The sequence below is a fragment of the Phyllobates terribilis genome, unplaced genomic scaffold (assembly GCF_046119375.1).
Source record: "Phyllobates terribilis strain yellow unplaced genomic scaffold, ASM4611937v1 Scaffold_11__3_contigs__length_659146591, whole genome shotgun sequence".
Lineage (NCBI taxonomy): Eukaryota > Metazoa > Chordata > Amphibia > Anura > Dendrobatidae > Phyllobates > Phyllobates terribilis.
Genome location: NW_027362771.1, coordinates 386,647,687 through 386,669,886, shown reverse-complemented (window position 1 = coordinate 386,669,886; position 22,200 = coordinate 386,647,687). Strand labels below are relative to the sequence as shown.

Genomic DNA, 22,200 nt, shown 5'->3' with positions numbered 1-22,200 from the left:
GGGGGTGCCACCGCAAAAATGCTCGAGTCCCCCATAGACTAACATTGGGCTCGTTGCTCGGGTCGAGCACCCGAGTATCACGGCGAGCTCGGCCCGAGCTTCGAGCACCCGAGCATTTTAGTGCTCGCTCAACACTAGTAATTGTATGTTGTGTATGCCTGTTATGTGCTCAGTGTGTGTGGTGTCCATGTTTATACTCTGCATGTATTTTATTCTAACACGTGTGTATATGTATAATATGTAAGTGAGCGTGTATGTAATATATATATCAGGGGCAGATATACTGTGCATGCAACTAGTTCAGCTACACAGATGCCCAGAAGTGGAGGGGGGCAGGGGCAGACAGTAATGAGGGCACTGTAGACTACTGCCTGGCTCCCGAGGTTCCGGGGTAGCCCATGGCCAGATTGCCTTCATTATACTCTTTTTCACCACCATCATGTGCATCGCCAGACAGAGAGCGTTCCTGCAAGCTCCGCTGATGGCAATAAAACGTAGCAGTAGATCTGCAAGAAGTCACTCAATGATGTAATCGCCTTGCCTACGTCATTCAGCAAGTGACCGGCTAGGAGAGGATGAAGCACGGCCATAGAGCATCGTCTGGAGAAGTCTGTAATTGTTTATTTTTTTAATAACAAAATGTGAGACAGCATGATGAGTGGAGAGGACACAACACAGGCACTTATAATGTATTGGGGAGGTAAGGAGAGACTTCACTATACAGGGACTCAATATACTGGGTGGAGAGAGTGGCCACAGTAATGAGACTTATAATGAATTGGGGGTGGAAAAGGGGACACTATAAGTTATAAAGAATTGGGAGGGGGGAGAGGTCACATGACAGAGACTTACAATGATTTAGGTGGTGGAGAGAGATGACTATACATGAACTTATTATGAATTTGGGGTGGAAAGGAGGATATTTTACAGGGAACTATAATGAATTTGGGAGGAGTGAGGGAGAGAGGACACAATAAATGAAGTTGGTTTCTTATTAAACAAAAAAAGCAAAAATTTTGCAAATAACAATCAGAAATAATCACCATAATAAAATACATTGCATTGCTGTCCCCTGATGTGAATACACCTAAAAGCAGCTACAAAAAATATAAAACTGGCAACCAACTTCAGCATAGTCAAGACAAATAACCTTTTTTTTGCCATCCACGTAATGACTTGTATTGGCTGAACTGTAGCTTTGAATGACCAGTGGACCTGGGGAGGGTGAGATCTGTTTTTTATTTTGCACATTTTGTTTGGGGACCAGTTTCCTGAAAATGGTTGAAATAATTGTATATTTTGATTTTGCGTACCTTAACGATACCAAGTATATTTCTTTTTTTGTTAAATATCTGTATTGTTTAATGGGGAATACGGGGTTATTTAGACCGGGCGATTTTTCATTTTTTTCCTCCCCTTTTTTTAAGAGCCATAGTTTTTTATTTTTTCGTCGACATAGCTGTGTGAGAGCTTGTTTTTTACAGGACAAGTTGTAGTTTTGAATGACACCAGCCATTTTATCATGTGATATACTGGAAAGTGGGGAAAAAAAATCCAAGTATGGCGAAATAGCAAAAAATGCAATTCCACAGTAGTTGTTTTTATTTACAGAGTTCATTTTATGGTAAAAATTACCTGGCAAAATGATTGTCCAGGTCAGTGCAATCACGGAGATACCAAACATGCATAGGTTTTATTTTACTTAAGTGGTGAAAAAATATTTAGAATCTTGTAAAAAGTAAAAAAATTCTCTTGTGACACCATTTCCCGGGAGCAGTGTGAGGACTTGATTTTTGCTCCCAGAGCCAATGTTTTTATTGATATCATTTTGGGGGCTGAAATGATGCAATTCTGGCGTGTGTTTTTTGTTTCTCGTTATGCCGTTTACTGATCATATTAATTTATTATATATTTTGATTGATCGGACTTTTACAAATGCAATGATATCAAATATGTGTATTTTTTATGGAGGAAGAGGAGGGTTATTTGAACTTATATTTTTTTTACATTTGCTAGTTACCTTAGGGCACTTGAACCTGTGATCCTCTGAACGCTAGTGCTATACACAGTATAGTGTATAGCAAGAATCACAGGCTTGCTTTCACAGGAGTACCGTCATGACAGGCACAGGGTCCTTCAGACCCCTGGCTGTTTTGGCAACTTATCAGCGTCCCACGTGCGCGCAAATGGGTGCATAGAACAGTGCGCCCCCTGCCAGCACTCTGAAAATGGTGCTGTTGCAGCGGCATTTGACAGGTTAACAGCCGCGGGGTCCACTCCACCCACGCCTGTATGAGACAGATGATGGCTGATTATTAGGGCTTGTACATATGGCCGTATTTTTCGGTCCAGTTGTAATCCAGCAAAACATCAGATCGCACTCGGACCCATGTTATTCTATGGGGCCGTGCAGATGTCAGATCTTTTCCTCGGATCTTGCTGGGTCAAGAAAAAAATCGCTGCATGTCTGTGTTGGATCCGATATTATGATGGCACCTGGCCATGTAAGTCAATGTGTCCATGGAAAACATTGGACTGCACTCGGATGACATCTCAGTGCAGTCTGATTTCCACAGACTGACTGAAAAGAGATGATGGAGAAATTTTTTTCTCATCTGAGAGAATTGGATCACACTCTGATCTAACACTGGATGAATGGGAGTACAGGCTAGCCATCCCGAAGTTACCACTAAATACAGTGGTGGCCAAAAGTATTGGCACCCCTGCAATTCTGTCAGATAATACTCAGTTTCTTCCTGAAAATGATTGCAATCACAAATTCTTTGGTATTATTATCTTCATTTAATTTGTCTTCAATGAAAAAACACAAAAAGAATTGTCCTAAAGCCAAATTGGATATAATTCCACACCAAACCTAAAAATGGGGGTGGACAAAAGTATTGGCACTGTTTGAAAAATCATGTGATGCTTCTCTAATTCGTGTAATTAACAGCACCTGTAACTTACCTGTGGCACCTAACAGGTGTTGGCAATAACTAAATCACACTTGCAGTCAGTTAACATGGATTAAAGTTGACTCAACCTCTGTCCTGTGTCCTTGTGTGTACCACATTGACCATGGAGAAAAGAAAGAAGATCAAAGAACTGTCTGAGGACTTGAGAAACCAAATTGTGAGGAAGCATGAGCAATCTCAAGGCTACAAGTCCATCTCCAAAGACCTGAATGTTCCTGTGTCTTCCGTGCGCATTGTCATCAAGTAGTTTAAAGCCTATGGCACTGTGGCTAACCTCCCTAGATGTGGACGGAAAAGAAAAATTGAGGAGAGATTTCAACGCAAGATTGTGCGGATGGTGGATAAAGAACCTCGTGTAACGGGTCTGGGAGGCGGAACCTCTGAGCAACTTATACAAGGGGGCAGTCCTTGTAAGGAAGCGGGTGGCGACCAGGGAAGACAGGCAGGCGGTCACAGCAGGTGACCGGGACAGTCTCTGGGCAAACGGGCAGGAGGTCACGGCAAGTGACCGGGACAGTCTCTGGGTAAACGGGCAGGAGGTCACAGCAAGTGACCGAGACAGTCTCTGGGTAAATGGGCAGGAGGTCACAGCAAGTGACCGGGGCAGTCTCTGGGTAAACGGGCAGGTACGACCTGTGACGGCAGAGCCTCCAGGTAGGCTAGCAGGCAGATGGCAGATGAGTGCTCCCAGGTGAGCAGGCGAGAGTCTCAGGATAAGCAGGTGGTCACAGCATGTGACGGCGGAGCCTCCAGGTAGGCTAGCAGGCAGATGGCAGATGAGTGCTCCCAGGTGAGCAGGCGAGAGTCTCAGGATAAGCAGGTGGTCACAGCATGTGACGGCGGAGCCTCCAGGTAGGCTAACAGGCAGGTAGCAGATGAGCGCTCCCAGGTGAGCGGGCAAGAGTCTCTGGACTGGCAGGTGGTCACAGCACGTGACGGCGGAGCCTCTAGGTAGGCTAACAGGCAGGTAGCAGATGGGCGCTCCCAGGTGAGCGGGCAAGAGTCTCTGGACTGGCAGGTGGTCACAGCACGTGACGGCGGAGCCTCTAGGTAGGCTAACAGGCAGGTAGCAGGTGAGCGCTCCCAGGTGAGCGGGCAAGCTGGTCCATAGACAGACTGACAGGTGTCGGAAGGCAGACCGTCGGACCTCAGGCTAGCAAGCAGGAAAGCGGATGACAGGCAGGAATCAGGCAGCAAACTGGCAGGAGACTGGCAGGCAACTGGCAGGTAACTGGCAGGTAACTGGCAACGGGACCTGAGGGCTGAAGCAGAGTAGTGAACAGTGCAACAACATTGCTCGGGCACCTCCATTTTGGAGGAGGTGCCTTATATATGGAGGGATCCTCCGGCCATTGGCCGGGGACTCCTTAGGGCGACGCGCGCGGCCCCTTTAAGAGAGGGGGAGCGCGCGCGCGCCCTAAGCACAGTGACCGGGGGAGAGCGGGCGCTGCAGGCAGAGCGGGAGGAAGCCGCTGGGCACGGAGCAGAGAGGTGAGGGGAACAGCGTCCCTGCCTAGCAGGAGGCAGGGACGCCGACGCTACAGTACCCCCCCCCTTTAGGCCCCCCCTTTTTTAGGCCAGACAGAAATTTAGCAAGGATGAGAGGGGCATGGATGTTCTCCCGGGGCTCCCATGTTCTCTCCTCAGGACCAAACCCCTTCCAATCCACTAGAAAAAAGGTCTTTCCTCTTACCCTTTTGGTGGCCAGAATGTTCTCTACCTCAAACTCGTCTTCAGCAGAAACTGGAGCAGGAGGCGTACCTGTAGACTTGGAAAAGGAGTTAAGTACCACGGGTTTGAGAAGAGATACATGGAAGGAGTTAGGGATCCGTAAGTTGGCCGGGAGTTTCAATTTATAGGCCACAGGGTTGATCTGTTTGATAACCTACAGTGGGCCGATGAACCGAGGCCCTAACTTATAGGAAGGAATCTTGAGCCGGACATATTTGGATGAGAGCCAGACTTTATCTCCGGGACGAAATTGTGGGGAATCCAGGCGTTTTTTGTCGGCGTGTCTCTTCATCCGCTCGGATGACTGAAGGAGTGCGGATCGGGTGCTCTCCCAAATGGAGGAAAATTTGCTAACGAGAGATTCCGCGGCCGGGTTGTCCACAGAGGTGGAGACAGGAAAAGGGATCCGAGGATGCTGACCGAAGACTACAAAAAACGGGGATTTAGAAGAAGATTCGCTCTCGTGATTGTTGTAAGAGAACTCGGCCCATGGTAGGAGATCCACCCAGTCTGAATGGTGGGCATTAACGAAGTGCCGAAGGTAACTGGTCAAATTCTGATTGATCCGCTCCACTTGACCATTGGACTGTGGGTGGTAAGCGGAGGAGAAGTCCAGGGTGACGTCGAGCAGTTTACATGTGGCTCTCCAGAAGCGTGAGGTGAACTGAACCCCACAATCCGACACGATGTGGAGAGGCAGACCATGGAGACGGAAGATGTGGCGGATAAAGTCCTTAGCTAGCTCGGGAGCAGACGGGAGGCCTGGCAGGGGAATAAAATGAGCCATTTTGGAAAAGCGGTCAGCGACCACCCAAATGACCGTACAACCGGCAGAGACGGGGAGATCTGTTATGAAATCCATAGCTATATGTTGCCACGGGGCAGCAGGCACAGGCAGAGGAAGAAGGCGGCCGGCAGGCAGGTGTTTCAGAACTTTGTTGCGGGCGCAGGACACACAGTCAGAAACAAAGTCAATTACATCCTTGTGCAGGGTAGGCCACCAGTAGTGCCGGGTAATAAGCTGGAGGGTCTTTTTCTGACCGGCGTGCCCAGCTAGCTTAGACGAGTGACCCCAGTGTAGAATCTTCTCCCGATCGGACTCCGTTACGAACGTCTTACCGGGAGGGAGACGATTTAGGCCCACGGGGGCTACCTGCATTACTCTGGCGGGATCGATGATGTGTTTAGGCTCCTCCTCAAGATCAGACACCAGAAAGGATCGGGACAGGGCGTCAGCTTTGATGTTTTTGTCAGCCGGACGAAAATGAAGAATGAAATCAAAGCGGGCAAAAAACAAAGACCACCGGGCTTGGCGCGGGTTAAGTCTCTGGGCGCTCTGGAGATATGCCAAGTTCTTGTGGTCAGTGTAAATTATTACCGGGTGGAGAGCCCCCTCAAGCAGGTAACACCACTCCTCCAGTGCCATCTTAATGGCCAACAATTCTCGGTCTCCTATAGAATAATTGCGCTCAGAACAGGAGAAAAGTTTGGAGAAAAAGCCGCAGGTTACCTTTCTTCCGGAAGAAGATTTTTGGGTAAGTACCGCCCCAGCTCCGGAGGAGGATGCGTCAACTTCTAGGAAGAATTGTTTGTTGCCGTCCGGACGATGCAGCACCGAGGCGGAGAGGAAGGCCTGTTTTAAGGAAAGAAATGCCTCCTCTGCTTCGGGCGGCCATTCTCTGGGGTTCGTACCTTTACGGGTGAGAGCAGAGATAGGGGCGGTCCGGGAAGAGAAGTGCGGTATGAACAGGCGGTAATAGTTGGCGAAGCCCAGGAACCGCTGAATAGCCTTCAACCCCTCTGGTCGGGGCCGCTTCTGGATGGCAGACAGTTTCTCAGGATCCATTTGTAGACCAGTCTGAGAGATTATGTAGCCCAGAAATGGAAGAGAGGTCTGCTCAAAGATGCACTTCTCATATTTAGCGTAGAGGTGGTTCTGCCTGAGCCTGAGCAGGACCTGACGAACGTCCCTCCGGTGAGTAGGAAGATCCGGAGAGAAGACCAAGATATCGTCCAGGTACACCACCACGCAGGAGTAGAGAAGATCACGGAAGATGTCATTGACCAACTCTTGAAAGACGGCAGGAGCGTTACAGAGACCGAAGGGCATCACAAGGTACTCATAGTGGCCGTCCCGGGTATTGAATGCCGTCTTCCACTCATCCCCCTGACGGATACGGACCAGGTTATATGCCCCACGGAGATCCAGTTTGGTGAAGATTCTAGCCCCCCTCAGACGGTCAAATAATTCAGGAATAAGCGGAAGGGGGTATTTATTCTTCACAGTAATCTGGTTTAGGCCTCTATAGTCTATACATGGACGGAGTGAGCCGTCCTTCTTTTTGACAAAGAAGAAGCCTGCTCCCGTCGGGGAGGTAGATTTCCGGATAAATCCCCGGGCCAGGTTCTCCTCAAAATATTCAGACATGGACCGGGTTTCAGCAGCGGACAAAGGGTAGATTCGCCCACGGGGAGGAGTAGAGCCGGGCATCAGGTCGATTGGGCAGTCGTATGGTCTATGAGGAGGTAAAGTCTCTGCCTCTTTTTTATCGAAGACATCCGCATAAGACCAATAGGGAACCGGAAGACCGGGCAGATTGGCTGGGGTAGGAGTAGGACGGGCAGGATGAACGGGAACTAGACAAGTCTTATGGCAGTCCTGTCCCCAGCGAAGGACCTCTCCGGTCTGCCAGTCAAGCACGGGTGCATGTCTCTGGAGCCAAGGCAGGCCAAGCAATAGTGCGTGAGAGAGTCCAGGCAGAACATGAAAGGAGATGCTCTCGGAATGCAGCATTCCCACCTCTAGAGTCAGAGATTCGGTGATGAGTTGGATGGGATGTGGTAAGAGGCCCCCATCCACGGCGGCGACAGATATAGGTACGGCCAGAGGTTTGGTGGGAATGTGGTATTTCTCTACCAGGGATTGAGAGATGAGATTTCCAGCAGCTCCAGAGTCAAGTTGAGCCAGTTCAAAATAGCGGTTCTCTCCGCAGAGGATAGAAACAGACAGCATCAGGGATGGAGAGGGTTTACTTTTGTCTAGGGCGACCTCTCTGAGCGATCCTAGACACAGGCGTTTCCCGACCTCTCAGGGCAGGAACGGATCCGGTGCTCCTTACTGCCACAGTAGAAACAGCTCCCCTCGGCACGACGTAAGTCTTGACGGGTCTTGACCATCTTGGTCTGGTCGACCTGCATAGGCTCAGGTGAGTGTGCCTGGGGAGTAACAGGGGGAGTGACGGGTCTCTGGAAGGTAGGGACTAGACGTGGAATCCTCCTCTCACGGGTGACCTCCCTAGCGCGCTCCTGGAACCGGATGTCAATCCGGGTGGCAAGTGTAGTCAAGTCGTCGAGAGTGGTAGGAATGTCCCGACCGGCGAGTTCATCTTTAATACGGCCAGACAGACCCTCCCAGAAGACGGACACCAGAGCGTCGTTATCCCAGGCCAGCTCCGAAGCAAGGGTACGGAACCGTATGGCATATTGGCCCACGGTGAGACTCCCTTGACGGAGGCGTAGCAGAGATGAGGCGGATGAGGTCTTCTGTCCGGGTTCATCGAAGACCTTCCGGAAAGCCGTGAGAAAGGCTGGCAGGTCGGACACCAGAGGGTCTCCTCTCTCCCATAGAGGATTTAGCCAAGCCAGTGCCTCTCCCGTGAGATGGGACATGATGAAGGCTACTTTGGCCCGGTCGGAATTAAACTGGTGGGACTGGTGTTCAAAGTGCAGGGTGCACTGGTTAATGAAGCCCCGAGCTTGAGCGGAGTCGCCTCCGAAGCGAGGAGGTGCAGAAAGCCGGATTCCAGAGCAGGATACTATGGTATTGGTGGGCAGCAGAGCAGCCGGGCTGCGAGTCATGACACTAGCGGTGGTTGCTGGTGGGGCAGTCAAAGTGTCCAGGCGAGTATTGACATTCCGCAGGTGACCCAGGATGGACTCCTGTTGGGACCTCTGTCGGGACAGTTCATGACAAAGGTCCGAGAGCGAGGGAGCTTGGGTGCCACCGGGTTCCATGGCCCGAGCAAACTGTAACGGGTCTGGGAGGCGGAACCTCTGAGCAACTTATACAAGGGGGCAGTCCTTGTAAGGAAGCGGGTGGCGACCAGGGAAGACAGGCAGGCGGTCACAGCAGGTGACCGGGACAGTCTCTGGGCAAACGGGCAGGAGGTCACGGCAAGTGACCGGGACAGTCTCTGGGTAAACGGGCAGGAGGTCACAGCAAGTGACCGAGACAGTCTCTGGGTAAACGGGCAGGAGGTCACAGCAAGTGACCGGGGCAGTCTCTGGGTAAACGGGCAGGTACGACCTGTGACGGCAGAGCCTCCAGGTAGGCTAGCAGGCAGATGGCAGATGAGTGCTCCCAGGTGAGCAGGCGAGAGTCTCAGGATAAGCAGGTGGTCACAGCATGTGACGGCGGAGCCTCCAGGTAGGCTAGCAGGCAGATGGCAGATGAGTGCTCCCAGGTGAGCAGGCGAGAGTCTCAGGATAAGCAGGTGGTCACAGCATGTGACGGCGGAGCCTCCAGGTAGGGTAACAGGCAGGTAGCAGATGAGCGCTCCCAGGTGAGCGGGCAAGAGTCTCTGGACTGGCAGGTGGTCACAGCACGTGACGGCGGAGCCTCTAGGTGTGCTAACAGGCAGGTAGCAGGTGAGCGCTCCCAGGTGAGCGGGCAAGCTGGTCCATAGACAGACTGACAGGTGTCGGAAGGCAGACCGTCGGACCTCAGGCTAGCAAGCAGGAAAGCGGATGACAGGCAGGAATCAGGCAGCAAACTGGCAGGAGACTGGCAGGTAACTGGCAGGTAAATGGCAGGTAACTGGCAACGGGACCTGAGGGCTGAAGCAGAGTAGTGAACAGTGCAACAACATTGCTCGGGCACCTCCATTTTGGAGGAGGTGCCTTATATATGGAGGGATCCTCCGGCCATTGGCCGGGGACTCCTTAGGGCGACGCGCGCAGCCCCTTTAAGAGAGGGGGAGCGCGCGCGCGCGCGCCCTAAGCACAGTGACCGGGGGAGAGCGGGCGCTGCAGGCAGAGCGGGAGGAAGCCGCCGGGCACGGAACAGAGAGGTGAGGGGAACAGCGTCCCTGCCTAGCAGGAGGCAGGGACGCCGACGCTACACCTCGAATAACATCCAAACAAGTTCAAGCTGCCCTGCAGTCCGAGGGTACAACAGTGTCAACCCATACTATCCGTCGGCGTCTGAATGAAAAGGGACTGTATGGTAGGAAACCCAGGAAGACCCCACTTCTTACCCCGAGACATAAAAAAGCCAGGCTGGAGTTTGCCAAAACTTACCTGAGAAAGCCTAAAACGTTTTGGAAGAATGTTCTCTGGTCAGATGAGACAAAAGTAGAGCTTTTTGGGAAAAAGCATCAACATAGAGTGTACAGGAAAAAAAAAGAGGCATTCAAAGAAAAGAACACGGTCCCTACAGTCAAACATGGCGGAGGTTCCCTGATGTTTTGGGGTTGCTTTGCTGCCTCTGGCACTGGACTGCTTGACCGTGTGCATGGCATTATGAAGTCTGAAGACTACCAACAAATTTTGCAGCAAAATGTAGGGCCCAGTGTGAGAAAGCTGGGTCTCCCTCAGAGGTCATGGGTCTTCCAGCAGGACAATGACCCAAAACACACTTCCAAAAGCACTATAAAATGGTTTGAGAGAAAGCACTGGGGACTTCTACGGTGGCCAGCAATGAGTCCAGACCTGAATCCCATAGAACACCTGTGGGGAGATCTCAAAATGGCAGTTTGGAGAAGGCACCCTTCAAATATCAGGGACCTGGAGCAGTTTGCCAAAGAAGAATGGTCTACAATTCCAGCAGAGCATTGTAAGAAACTCATTGATGGTTACCGGAAGCGGTTGTTCGCAATTATTTTGGCTAAAGGTTGTGCAACCAAGTATTAGGCTGAGGGTGCCAATACTTTTGTCTGGTCCATTTTTGGAGTTTTGTGTGAAATGATCAATGATTTGATTTTTGCTTCATTCTCTTTTGTGTTTTTTCCTTGCAAGCAAATTTAATGAAGATAATATTACCAAAGAATTTGTGATTGCAATCATTTTCAGGAAGAAACTGAGTATTATCTGACAGAATTGCAGGGGTGCCAATACTTTTGGCCACCACTGTATATGACTGTAACTGAACTTTGTGTGGTATTGTAAGTATCAACAGTGATATCACTACTACTCAAACCAAATTATATGTCAAAAGTCATCAGAATAGGTGATATACATATAAATACTATATGACATGCCTGACAACAGATGAAAAAGTGGCAACAAGTGTGCAACAATGATAAATGTTACTGACCCCTGAGTGCTGACCGGATCCAACGCGCGTTTCGCCACTGGCTTTGACGTTGATACTTACAATACCACATCTCATAGCATTGGTTATATCCAGGGTAGTGTGGAGTAGGGTATCATGCACTAAGCACTTTATATTCACTCTCTACATACCTCACTATTTATTAATTAATTTATTCATTCATTCATGAAATTATTTTTTTGGTATTGTAATATCTCAATGAATAGTACTCATCAAATGTCAACATTTGAGTGGCAGTCTTGTAAATAATAATTATGTTCATCTGCCCATACTGCCTAGTCTGACCTTCTTTTTGTGTGGTTCTCTTCCCTCTAAAGACATTTTATCTGATTCTGATAATAAATGTTATATTTTATAACACCACAGTTCATATGTCATATTTATAGGAGCTCAGTTGACCCAAATTATATCAATAAAAACATTGGCTAGAGGTGCAAAAAAAAGCAAGCCCTCGCATAGCTCCACATCACGAAAATGTAAAACACTACGGCCCTCAGAAAATGGCATCAAAAGTGAATTTTTTAATTTTTTTTTTTTACAAATTTCTGAATTTTTTTTCACCACTTAAATCAAACAAAAACTATGCATGTTCTGTATCTGCATAATCATACTGATCTGGAGAATCATATTGCCAGGTCATTTTTACTGTAAAATGAACACTGTAAATTAAAAAAAAAACAATTGCGGAATTGTGCTTTCTTTGCTATTACGCCACAAAAACCATGCCCTCACCCGGCTATGTAAACGGAAAAATAAAAAAGTTAAGGCTCTTGGAATAGGGGGAGGAAAAAACGAAAGCACAAAAATGAATAATCGCCCGGTCCTTAAGTGGTTAATTGCAATCCTTGGTGTTTGTATGCATATGAGTCAAGTGGGTGGTGGGTCCTACTCAGTCATTTAGGCCATGGCCCCACTATCAGTATTTGGTCAGTATTCAGTCAGTATTTTTCTCAGGAGTAGGAGCCAAAACCAGGTGAAGAACAATCAGAGAAAAGGTATAATAGAAACAAGTCACCAATTCTGCATTTATCACCCACTCCTGAGAAAAAATACTGACCAAATACTGATAGTGGGGCCATAGCCTAACAGTCTTTCCTGTATCACTACATGCAGAGATAGTTGTCAATCACTGAGTACGACCGCCCACTGGACTTATACTGTATGTAAACACCAGGGACTTCAGTGAATAAAATACTGGTTATACTGAATCTTTTCCCACAAACCTATATACACTGCTCAAAAAAATAAAGGGAACACTTAAACAACAGAATATAACTCCAAGTAAATCAAACTTCTGTGAAATCAAACTGTCCACTTAGGAAGCAACACTGATTGACAATCAATTTCACATGCTGTTGTGCAAATGGAATAGACAATAGATGGAAATTATTGGCAATTATCAAGACACCCTCAATAAAGGAGTGATTCTGCAGGTGGGGACCACAGACCACATCTCAGTACCAATGCTTTCTGGCTGATGTTTTGGTCACTTTTGAATGTTGGTTGTGCTTTCACACTCGTGGTAGCATGAGACGGACTCTACAACCCACAGAAGTTGCTCAGGTAGTGCAGCTCATCCAGGATGGCACATCAATGCGAGCTGTGGCAAGAAGGTTTGCTGTGTCTGTCAGCATAGTGTCCAGAGGCTGGAGGCACTACCAGGCCAGTACACCAGGAGACGTGAAGGGGGCCATAGGAGGGCAACAACCCTGCAGCAGGACCACTACCTCCGCCTTTGTGCAAGGAGGAACAGGAGGAGCACTGCTAGAGCCCTGCAAAATGACCTCCAGCAGGCCACAAATGTGCATGTGTCTGCACAAATGGTTAGAAACCGACTCAATGAGGGTAGTATGAGGGCCCCACGTCCACAGATGGGGGTTGTGCTCACAGCCCAACACTGTGCAGGATGCTTGGCATTTGCCACAGAACACCAGGATTGACAAAGTCGCCACTGACGCCCTGTGCTCTTCACAGATGAAAGCAGGTTCACACTGTGCACGCGACAGACGTGACAGAGTCTGGAGACGCCGTGGAGAGCGATCTGCGGCCTGCAATATCCTTCAGCATGACCGGTTTGGCTGTGGGTCAGTAATGGTGTGGAGTGGCATTTCTTTGGAGGGCCACACAGCCCTCCATGTGCTCGCCAGAGGTAGCCTGACTGCCATTAGGTACCGAGATGAGATCCTCAGACCCCTTGTAAGACCATATGCTTGTGCGGTTGGCCCTGGGTTCCTCCTAATGCAGGACAATGCCAGACCTCATGTGGCTAGAGTGTGTCAGCAGTTCCTGCAAGATGAAGGCATTGAAGCTATGGACTGGCCCGCCCGTTCCCCAGACCTGAATCCGATTGAGCACATCTGGGACATCATGTCTCGCTCCATCCACCAACGTCACTTTGCACCACAGACTGTCCAGGAGTTGGCGGATGCTTTAGTCCAGGTCTGGGAGGAGATCCCACAGGAGACCATCCGCAACCTCATCAGGAGCATGCCCAGGCGTTGTAGGGAGGTCATACAGGCACGTGGAGGCCACACACAATACTGAGCCTCATTTTGACTTGTTTTAAGGACATTACATCAAAGTTGGATCAGCCTGTAGTGTGTTTTTCCACTTTAATTTTGAGGGTGACTCCAAATCCAGGCCTCCATTGGTTAATAAATTTGATTTCCATTGATGATTTTTGTGTGATTTTGTTGTCAGCACATTCAACTTTGTATAGAACAAAGTATTCAATGAGAATATTTCATTCATTCTGATCTAGGATGTGTTATTTCTGTGTTCCCTTTATTTTTTTGAGCAGTGTATTATTCTTCTCCTTCTCTGTACAACATAATAGAGGCTGCCCTCTACTTGGCTAAGCCCTACCTTAAATGCCTGAGTCATTCCCCCCCAAGTAAAGTAAGAAATGCTCATACTTACCTCCCACACCAGTGCCATTCTAGCGACGTCCGTGTCGGGTCTCCCAGCGCTTGCATAACATTGTAATGTCATGTGATAGCCGTCAGTGCGAGATGTGAGTATGAGCAATTCTTATTTTACCCAGGGGACTCAAGCATTTAAGAAGGGCTTATCCAAGTATTGGACAACCCCTTTAAAAAATGTAAGACCTTTGAAACAAAAAAAAAAGTTTGTTGCCATTTTCTGAAACCTGTAACCTTTTATGTTTCTGTTGTCGGACCAGTGAGGGCTTGTTTTTTCGTACCCTTAGCTGTTTTTCATTCATACCACTTTGATACATATATGATGCTTTGATCACTTTTTTTTTGGTATTTTTGGGGTCATTGCAACGAGTGAAAAATTGCAATTTTGCCACTTCATTTTTTGGGGGGCATTTACTATACTGATTTAAATACTTTTAGACTTTTAAAGATCAGACTTCTACGTTCACAACAATACCCAATATGTTTAATTTTTTAAATTTTATTTTTGAACTGGGGAAAAGGGTGGGTCAATTAAATTTTAATATATTTTTTTATATTTTTACAACTTTTTATAGTTTTCCTTTATTTTCCGAGTCCATTTAGAGGTATTGAACCTGGGATCGTTTGATTGTTAATTCCTTATACTGCAATATAGTGCAGTATATAGGGTAACTGATGTTCTCCTAAGACCAATCCAGAGGCTCGAATTCACAGGAACACAAAGATAGCAGAATGCCCAGCTGCCATGGAAGCCCATCGGCTCCCCACGATCGCATCACGCATCGATAAACAAGCCATTTAAATACTGTTGTGAGTGATTGAGATGGGTAAACAGCAGCGTCCGGTGCTAGCTCTGATCACTGCTGCTAAAGGCAGATGCTGGCTGTGCAACACAGCCTTTACCTGCAGGAGACAAATACAGAAGCATTTTTTCCATATTTGGACTATTGTGGTTATAAAAAACTAAATCCAATCAATATAGCAATTATAATCCACAAATTATATTACACACATACCCCTTTTAATATCTTATCTTTATCTATCCATTTTTAATGATATATTTTATTCTTAATAAATTTCCTTTTTATTCAAGTCAAGAAAAATTAAAGCAAAGTAGACCTATTGATGCGCCTGACTTGCCTTAGTATGGGCTTGCATTTCCCATGAAATAACAATTCTGGAGACTTCATAGATCTGTGCTTCTTACTTTCCTCTGATATTCCTACTGGAAATGTAAGAATAAATCGACATAAGGTGACATTTTTCTGTAGAAATGGTTTGCTAACCTAGAAGCAGGAATGACATTTTTTTCCATTCTGCATGATTCCTGCCCCCCCAAAAAAACTTGTGCCTGCATATCAAAATTATATGGGGCTTAATTCATTATTTCATTTGCCGATTTTATTTCTAGTCTGATGTTTTTTTTCAGATGTTTTTTTTAGTAGCACCTTTTTACCATTGTGGATGAGGATTGGGCTTTCCGGATGATTTGTCCATTACTACTTTTTAAACAGTCGTTAAATTTCTAGCATTTTCTTTTTACTTAAGTGCTTGTATTTTTCACAAAATCATTTCAACTGTTTTCCCCTATAGCCTGTGGAGCACTGTTTATTATCGAAAGCAGGATGAGTTAAATGAGAATCCATCAGTGAGCTCGTTCTAATGGGAGAGTTTATTAGACTAGGGCAGAGATGGGCAAACTGCGGCCTGTGGGCCACATCGCCCTCTGGCTGTTCTAGTCCGGCACATGGACCGAGACTGCCGAAGAGCGGAAACAGTGGCCCACGGGCCGCACTGTGCCCTTGCTTACTGTCCATCCACCGCCGCCTGCTGTCACCGCTATCCGCATCCCCTGTATGCAGATGGCAGTGAATACATTGGTCATTGGTAGAGGATGGGTCTGCTGGCTCCTTCTTCCACCAATCAGTGTGTGCAACTGAGGCAGTAGGCGCAGTTATGTAACTTCATCGTGTCTGCCGTATAGAGAGTCGGTGCACGGGAGACAGGAGCAGAGTGTCGGGGGGAACAGAAGCAAGCGAGTAAGTGTTGGATATTTTTTTCATATGTGTATGGGATGTTTGCATGTATATAGGAGGCTATGTGGGGCTCACACTGTTTATAGGGGGCTATGTGAGGGCTCATACTGTATATAGTGGGTTATGTGGGGGCTCATGCTGTATACAGGGGCTGTTACTGTATATAGCAGGGCTATGTGGGGGCTCATACTGTATATAAGGGGCTATGTGGGGGCTCATACAGTATATAGGGGGCTGTGAGTTGGCTCATGCGGTATATAGGGGGATGTCAGCATACTTAATCCTGCTCAATATTAAGTGATACAAATAATAATATAAAATAATTTAAATTAATGTTAATATTAATATTGATAAGATTACATTTCAGGCTATTGGTTCAGCCTTCCACAACAGTCACTGTCTCTCATGTGAGCCCTCGGAAAAATTAAATTGCCCACCTATGGGTTAGGGCTACACAGTGATGTGGCACATGACACTGAAATTGCTGCAGAAGGCAAACGGTGCAAAAATTTTAATGAAAACCACCATGTTAATGCAATTTTGGAAAAACTGAGAGGGGAAGAAAAAAGCAGCAGGATCACACTGTGTGAACAGACTATTTAAATTTGATTGACATCCTGGATAACGCCTGCAATCTGTACACGTTCCATGAGCTCCACACCTATGTGGCTAAAACAATGGCCCAAATATATTTGTGCTACCGCTTAGCAAACCAAGATATGTAAGAGGTTTTTTTTATCACAATCATTAGGTGCAATGAGCATTTCAGATACCAGTATTAGGCCACGTTCACACGTTCAGTACTTGATCAGTTTTTTACATTAGTATTTGTAAGCCAAAACCAGGAGTGGGTGATAAATACAGAAGTGGTGACTTGTTTCTATTATACTTTTCCTCTGATTGTTCATCTGGTTTTGGCTTACAGCTACTGAAGAAAAAAGGAACGTGTGAACGTGGCTTAGGCCATTCATCTCACGGTCCGAGCACGATCCATCCGCTGGTCTACCCGAACCTGACCGCCTCATAGTGGACAATCTGCTCGGACCGTAACACACAGATGTGTGAATGTAGCCTTAAAGTGAAGCTAGCCAGCACAGAAAGGCAAATCTATGTCAGCCATGGGGTAGTATAGGTTTATGCTGTGCTTTATACCAACTTCTGGCATAAATTATAGGACATTTTCTAAAGGTTGTTTAGCAGCAAAAAAACAAAAACCCAAAAGAACAAGTTATGGAACAAATAGAAAAAAAAAGATGTAATTCACATTTTTTAATAGAAATATTTTCCTGAAATTGATCGGTGCACTGAATATGTATTGTCACACGTCAGGGAACACCACCATTATATACTGGGGACAATGTGGCTAAGGCTTCATTCATTTTCTTTCTTCACGGCATCTGTGGTGGTCATGTCCGATTCTAGTGCTTTCCTCTCAGACATGTACTGCTGAATCAGGGGCTTGTAGATGTATACACCGCCAGTAAATCCTAATAACACCGCCAAAAACAGCTGGCCGAAGGGAAGACCCCGCATCATCCTCAGATGTTCGCTTCTGATCCACAGGAAAAACCTTCACGTTTTAACCCTGTAAAGAATGAAGAAAAATAAGAAGTTACTGATAGTTTCTGTATGAGGAAAAAGCAGCAACTGTATGTGAGGGCTATCACAGGCGGCTTGTTCCTCTAGTCACACGTAGATGTGCTCACGGGTCACAGGCGAGGCCTCGCTCTCACAGCCATAATGTGGATGGATCACTCTTAGTAGCCCAACTACCCACCTAACTGCATCATAGGGGTCAATAAACCTGTTAGTATACAATATGGCTGTAGTGTGCAAGGACAATATGGACACTGAACACGAGGACGCCTGAGAGAGGCCTGAGGGTGCTTTCACAATGCCTTCTTGCCCACATTCTGTGATCCTGTGGGAGCTTGCGTCCGAAGCCCCCACAAAAAGGGATTCGATCATCTGCTCCGACCATAATAGTGCTGACAGAGTCAACGTGTGCTCGGACGTGCATCATTTTCAGGCATTTACATATAATTGAGGTGGACACTCAGATACAGTTTACTACGTCTGAGTGTCCACCTCAAGTAGATATAAATGCCCGAAAATTATGCGCGACAGCACACGTTTACTGTCAGCACCATTATAGTCTATGGCCCCATCGGCGCATACGCCTGAATTCCATTTTGCAGGGAGTTTAGACAGAACGTGGCCAAAAAAGCAATGTGAAAGGAGCCAAAGGCTGTGCTCATACAGAGTTTATTGAGGCGTTTACAACCACAAACTTCTCAAGCAGAAACCGCTTCATGTAATGCTGCTTTTTCGGGGAGTTTTTCTGTTCCTGAAGCACTTTTGAAGTGTTTTTTTTCCCAGAGGTTTCCTTCAGGTTCTGCTTTAGAAAACTAACCTGCAGTTTTTTTCCCCACCAGGCGGCTTTAAAAAACTTCTTCAGGAGAAAAAAAAAAGCTAAAAAAACCCCTCCTCATATAAACAGGAGAGTTGGAGACCTCTGCTTTATTGTATGCAAATAGCTGTGTGTATATGACATATTATGGGCCTTGCATCCACCCCTAATGAAACTGCAACTCGAGGCAGCGATATCCTTGTGGCCTACGGCCGCTCATCTCACGGTCACTTCTAGATTGGAAGGAGATGCAAAGATGGCTTCCATCAATCACTACTAGTGAGGTCTGGAGAGCGGCCGACAGGTATCATTCACCTGTTCTATAAAGACTGTGGCTATATAGCGACTTTGGCCACGACACAGGTCACATGGCCAAAAATCACTGTATTCTGCTGCAATAGTGCAGCATAAGGGCCGTGAATTGAGTCACATAGTGATCTGCAAGGTGCTGCGACAAGCAAGTTGGGACCAGTTGGATTGTTTCCAGCCTCCTTGCACTACGTCCCGGTCACCAGTATGATGCTGTGATGCAGCAGCGGCATTCAGCGATCTCTGGCCTTGTGATCTGTGCTGCAGCCACAGTTGCCGTGTAGGATAGAACTGGGAAGAACAGAGTTGGAGACGATGCAACTAAATCCAATTTTGATCATGACATCGGACCTTGTCTGACCGCCATCGTGAGGAGGGACGTTGGGGCAATATCACAAGCTGTCCAACTGCTGCTAAAAAGACATGAAGAAGCAATAAGAAGAAAAGTACCTCTTCAAGGGGTTTTCCACTACTCAGACATCCCCTCTTAAATACTATAATCCCCATTGTGAAACCACAGATGCTCCCCTGCAGCGGTCCAGCGGTGTCTGTGCTGGGTGTCCTGTGCTCCCCTGAATTCAGCTGCAGCGCACACGTGGCCAAACAATCAGACATCCAGGGCAGTATGAGCACGGCAGACCATTAGCCACGGATTGTTGTGCCACGTGAGCGCTGCAGCCAAATTCAGGCACGCCCGGGTGGACCAGGCGTTGACATTGCGGGATCAGTGCAGGAGGGAAATGCCGGGTTTTATTCTACACTGGTGAATACCGCATTTAAGAAGCGGACAACCCCTTTAAAATGATTGCGTCCCTAATTTATTTACTTAACTTGCTTATATAGTGCCTTTAATTCCGCAGCACATAACAGACATCACTGTCCCCATTGGGGCTCACAATCTATTTCCCCATTGCAATATGATGAGCCGGCTCCCAGGTGAATGGCAGGGAACAGCTCTGCGGAGAAGCACAATTAACCTCATATTAGCCAGTGTGTCCTTCAAGCATTGGGCTGACGGCTCGTGTACAGCAGGATGTGACCTCGTTCACATGGCAGTGGCCCCAAAGTACAGAAGAGGTGCAAGTGCCTCCATTCTCCTCTCCCCCTGTAGGGTCCTGACGTGACTTCCACATACTGACAATACTGACCAGATACCACCTGCTTACATCTGATCAGCCATTCTGAGACCTCTGGTACTACCAGCACAGCTCCTACCTCTGCGTTCAGTCACATGCTCCGCCAGCACTGCAGGGCCCGTCTACTGCACGGACAGTTGTCGGTGACCTTGGTCTTTCTCACTTATTCCCGTAGTGTAGAACGACTGTCACCGGAGCCATATTGTCGGTGATCGCACGTTACACACGGACGCCGAAAACGTGCACTGCTGTACGGGAGCGCTCGTAGGAAGCCATTTTGTTGGAGCCCATGTAACCAATATCTTTATGTCCGGAGTTGCAGACGAAACTGGTTGGTTCTCTACACTAGCAACTGACAGCGGGGCGGAGTCTCCGAGCGGGCTCAGCTATGGAGGTGATCAGGAGCCGGGCACTGCCGCCTCTCCGGAGACCGGGCACAGCGGGCACCGTGCCGCTCAGAAAGAGGAGATCCAAGCTGTACAGCAAGGACTGCGAGGAGGCGGGAGCAGGTACCGGGGATGGAGGGGCCGTGCCGCCATGTCCGGCTGCAGAGCTCAGCCCACAGTCACTGGCCGCCCAATATATGTCCTGTCCCATCCCAGGCTTGTCTGTAAAGTATAGCTGCCAGCCGGCTGTTTGGGCAGGTGTGCCATGTCTTCTGCTTAGATGACCCTGTTATTCCTATTGGAGACATGCAGTTTTTGATAACCAGTAATGTTGTCCTGTATGGGGTTGTGACTGGCATCTCTTGCTTTGTGCCCACAGGTCTCTTTGGAGAAAATGTCTACTTTGTCTTGCTCGCAGTGGCGTTTCGGGTTCTTAACTGTGGTTTGGTGCGGACCAGCTTTGTCCCTGATGAATACTGGCAGACCCTAGAGGTGGCACATAATATGACTTTCCAATATCCTTTAGTGAAATGGCGGTATTATTTATAACCTACAAAGGTCTACCCGGCAGCGTTCTTTTTACCTTGGCAGCACATTACACCTCCCTTATACTTTGGACTGGTGCTCGCACATTGACAGACTGTAATCACTGTAGAGAAAGCACTGACTTATAGGAGAAATGTCTCCCCATGCACTCTACACACGGATCTGCTTTTATTCACCCCGAGCCAAAAAACTAACTTTAAATGGGCGTAGTCCGCACCTACCTCACTTATCTGAGGCTTGTAGTAGCCAAGATGTTCATTGCCAATTTTTTTGTTTTTTTTAGTTTTCTTCTCTAGCATGGAGGGTGGTTATTACCTGCAATATCCAACCTTGTCACTGCTTCTCACCTTTATGCCATGACCCCACTATCAGTATTTGGTCAGTATTCGGTCAGTATTTTTTTTCTCAGGAGCGGGAGCCAAAACCAGGTGAGGAACAATCAGAGAAACGGTATAATAGAAACAAGTCACCAATTCTGCATTTATCACCCACTCTTGGTTTGGGCTCCCACTCCTGAGAAAAAATACTGACTGAATACTGATCAAATACTGATAGTGGGGCCGTGGCCTTAGAGTGTATATATCAGACAAGCGCTCTCCAATGTATTATCGTATACTGATTTGGCACAAATCAAGTGGGACACACCCATTCAAGAAATCCAGATGACATCCGATTGCAGTCTGATTTCCGTGGACTCACACAATGGATAAGATGGAGAAATCATGTTCTCCATCTTCTCACCTGTGCTATGATTCTTCGATGCGAGAGAATCGGATCACACTAAGCTGACACTGGGATCAGAGTGTGAGTGGAGTGTCATTACCATAATTGATCGGATTCTCTTGGAGGAGAGAATATATGCTTGTGTGACCCTAGTCTTAGGCTGCAAAGTGACTTTCACCATGACACCGGTCACGCAGGCAATGATCGCTCTGTGATGCTGCTAGATCGCAGCGACATGCAGGTGAATGTGGCACTTTGTGATCCACAGGATTCTATGACTACAACAAGGAAGTTTCCAAAAGTTGGATTTTTTGTGGCTTGCTGGTGACGGTCCCCTGCATGTCGCAGTGCAGCGGCATAGAGCGATTTTTAGCACATAGCCCCGGACTTATAGCTGAATCACTGTAACATATTTCCAAGCATGAATGCTTAACAGATTTAACTTAACAATGGTAATTATGGCTATTTAACATGGGAGTGGAGTGAAGCATTAAGAGGGTTCACGTACCCCCTGCTGTTTGCCGCTGTCTATAAAGTTTTATATTGGTTCGGCAAAGATGATGTCTCCCTTCTGGTAAGTGTAACGCAGCTCTTTACTAAATGCAAGGAAGCAGTCTAGGGTTTTCAGAACATACAGCTTTCTGGATCATCATAACTTCTAGAGAATTTGTTATTAATGTTCAGTCTTCCTGATGC

The 22,200-nt window shown here is 47.4% G+C and overlaps 2 protein-coding genes across 4 annotated transcripts in view; one reads left to right on the top strand and one right to left on the bottom strand.

Moving 5' to 3' along the window:
* Positions 1-17,248: 17,248 nt before the first annotated feature.
* PIGBOS1 (PIGB opposite strand 1) lies at positions 17,249-20,331 on the bottom strand. Its single transcript, XM_073653004.1, has 2 exons — positions 19,929-20,331; positions 17,249-17,579 (listed from the first exon to the last, which is right to left on the bottom strand). The coding sequence occupies exon 2, from the start codon at positions 17,528-17,530 to the stop codon at positions 17,366-17,368; it is 165 nt and encodes a 54-aa protein (XP_073509105.1). The 5' UTR covers positions 17,531-17,579; positions 19,929-20,331; the 3' UTR covers positions 17,249-17,365.
* PIGB (phosphatidylinositol glycan anchor biosynthesis class B) overlaps positions 20,176-22,200 on the top strand; it is a 28,419-nt gene continuing 26,394 nt past the window's right edge. For 2 of the 3 annotated variants that reach the window (XM_073653003.1, XM_073653002.1), the window contains exons 1-2: positions 20,176-20,358; positions 20,615-20,727. In XM_073653003.1, coding sequence (XP_073509104.1) covers positions 20,238-20,358; positions 20,615-20,727 — 234 coding nt within the window. In that variant the 5' untranslated portion in view covers positions 20,176-20,237. Of the gene's footprint in view, positions 20,359-20,614; positions 20,751-21,960; positions 22,079-22,200 lie in introns of all 3 variants that reach the window. The other variant, XM_073653001.1, reaches the window with a different exon arrangement.